A 1,845-nucleotide genomic window follows, 5' to 3' on the forward strand; every position below is an offset into this window, starting at 1 on the left:
ACATGTTCCGGTAAAAATGGATTTTACGTTCATATGTGGCGGCACCATAAATGCCGGTACTTCTCAGTATAATTTGATCCGAAATTTTTTGTAGTGCAGAGCAAATCATCTAAATAATTATTTTAACCGGCAATCTTGTATTATATTTTGCAGTCGTTATAGAACAATCGACCTAATTTTGAATTTGCGATTAAAATTGTTCACCTCTGTAGCCTTGTAATTTTGAACCGAATACAGAAGTCAAGGGAACTCCTGGATCAAGCATTGAGAGAAATCTTCCTTTGTGGAGGACAGTTTGTTGAAAATCACCTGTATTTGTGTTACATGGAGAGGAAAAACACGAAAACCTTCCATGGATAGAGAACTCAAACCCATGATCCATCTACCACTTACATCAACACTATGAACGGTGCGAAATCATATCGACCAGTCATCGTTGAGATTCGTATCCGAGCTACCTCATTGGCAGAGGAGAGCTCTATCCACTGAGACATCACGGCTCTTTAATGATGGTTGATTGCGTCACTTTATATTTTCATCAAAGAAAATACTAGTTTTTGACTGCAATTTCCTGAGAAAAGGACAATAACAAACAAAGGAAATTTGACATTCATTTTGAGAATGCACATGAGAAAAATTATTGTTTTAAAAAACAATAGATTTTTCGGTGCAAATTTCTTAAATAATTTTAAAAATTCATTGTAACGAAAAATTTATTTTTATTTTTTTTATTTCTAATGGCAAGGCAAAAGGTACAAATAGAAAGATGAAATAAATAATGAATACAAATGTACGTAGGATAACAAAGAAAGAAGACCGAAGTCATTGCCTTAAATGTTCTCTTGCTTCCCAATATCTTGAGGACTCAGTGTGTCCATGAAGGGCCCCACATAGAAGCAGGTGGTCCCTGCCCAATTTCTCTCCAGATTTACAAAGTTGACAAAAGGCGTGGTGGAAAGGCCTATGCGGTATAAGTGAGCAGAAAGACAATCGTGACTTGTATATAAGCGGAAGGCCGCAACTGCATCACGTCTTTTTTTGTCGGGAATTAAGGAAGAGCTTACATTTATCCAACTTTTCACAGCTGCGCGAGTCTGAAGGTCTTACAATGAGTTGGTTTTACATAAATTTTTAAGGAACAGTTTGATTTTCCAAAAGGAAGTTGCCGTATTTGGTTGTTGTAGCAAATTGGCACCTTTCTTGGCAAGTAAATCTGCCTGCTCATTGCCCCAAACACCACAATGGGCTGGCACCAACTGGAGGACTATTCGTTTTCCCCTCAAAAATAAAGACCTCAAAAGGTCTTGACATCGAGAAATCTCAGGTGTCAAGGGACGTTCATGTGAGCTAATTGATTGTATGCCGGCCTGTGAGTCCGAGAAGAGAACTGCATTTTCAGATTTGTGTTGGAGGGCCAGTAGCTGCTGTAAGGCTGTACTCAAGGCCACTACTTCTCCGTCAAAGGCGGTGCCAATGTATCCTGCTGGTACGTAGAAAGAGAAAAGTTCCGAAAAGACACCAGCCCCTACATTAAAATGGCAGTCAAATTGAGAACCATTGGTAAAAACATGTAGCCAATCGTCGACTGGGTATCTAACCGCCATTGTCTCCAGGGCAAGATTTTTTAGAATAATTAGAGCAACATCTTTTTTACCATGGACAGTTTTCACAAGATCCAAGTTTATTTCAACGTTTGTTATTTCCAAGGGGGTTTCAGGTTTCAAAAGAGGTAGTGCATGACACGCATTTATAACGAAACATATTTGGTCACATTTTCACAAAAAAGGAAGAAAAAACTATATTCGACTGCCAATATTCGAAAGAATTTTTACTCAGAAATAAAAT

General features: G+C 38.2%; 1 protein-coding gene across 1 annotated transcript; it reads right to left on the reverse strand.

Annotated features, from left to right (window-relative positions):
- Nucleotides 1-1,103: 1,103 nt before the first annotated feature.
- LOC107452794 (uncharacterized) lies at nucleotides 1,104-1,604 on the reverse strand. The gene has a single exon (XM_087166848.1). The coding sequence runs from the start codon at nucleotides 1,602-1,604 to the stop codon at nucleotides 1,104-1,106; it is 501 nt and encodes a 166-aa protein (XP_087022974.1).
- Between the last annotated feature and the right edge of the window lie 241 nt (nucleotides 1,605-1,845).

This window comes from Parasteatoda tepidariorum, chromosome 6 (genome assembly GCF_982258835.1).
Source record: "Parasteatoda tepidariorum strain Cologne lab strain chromosome 6, Ptep-v5.0, whole genome shotgun sequence".
Lineage (NCBI taxonomy): Eukaryota > Metazoa > Arthropoda > Arachnida > Araneae > Theridiidae > Parasteatoda > Parasteatoda tepidariorum.

Bases quoted from the DNA above. Each gene is read 5' to 3' on its own strand.
- LOC107452794 (XM_087166848.1), bottom strand. From the start codon at position 1,604: ATGGCGGTTAGATACCCAGTCGACGATTGGCTACATGTTTTTACCAAT.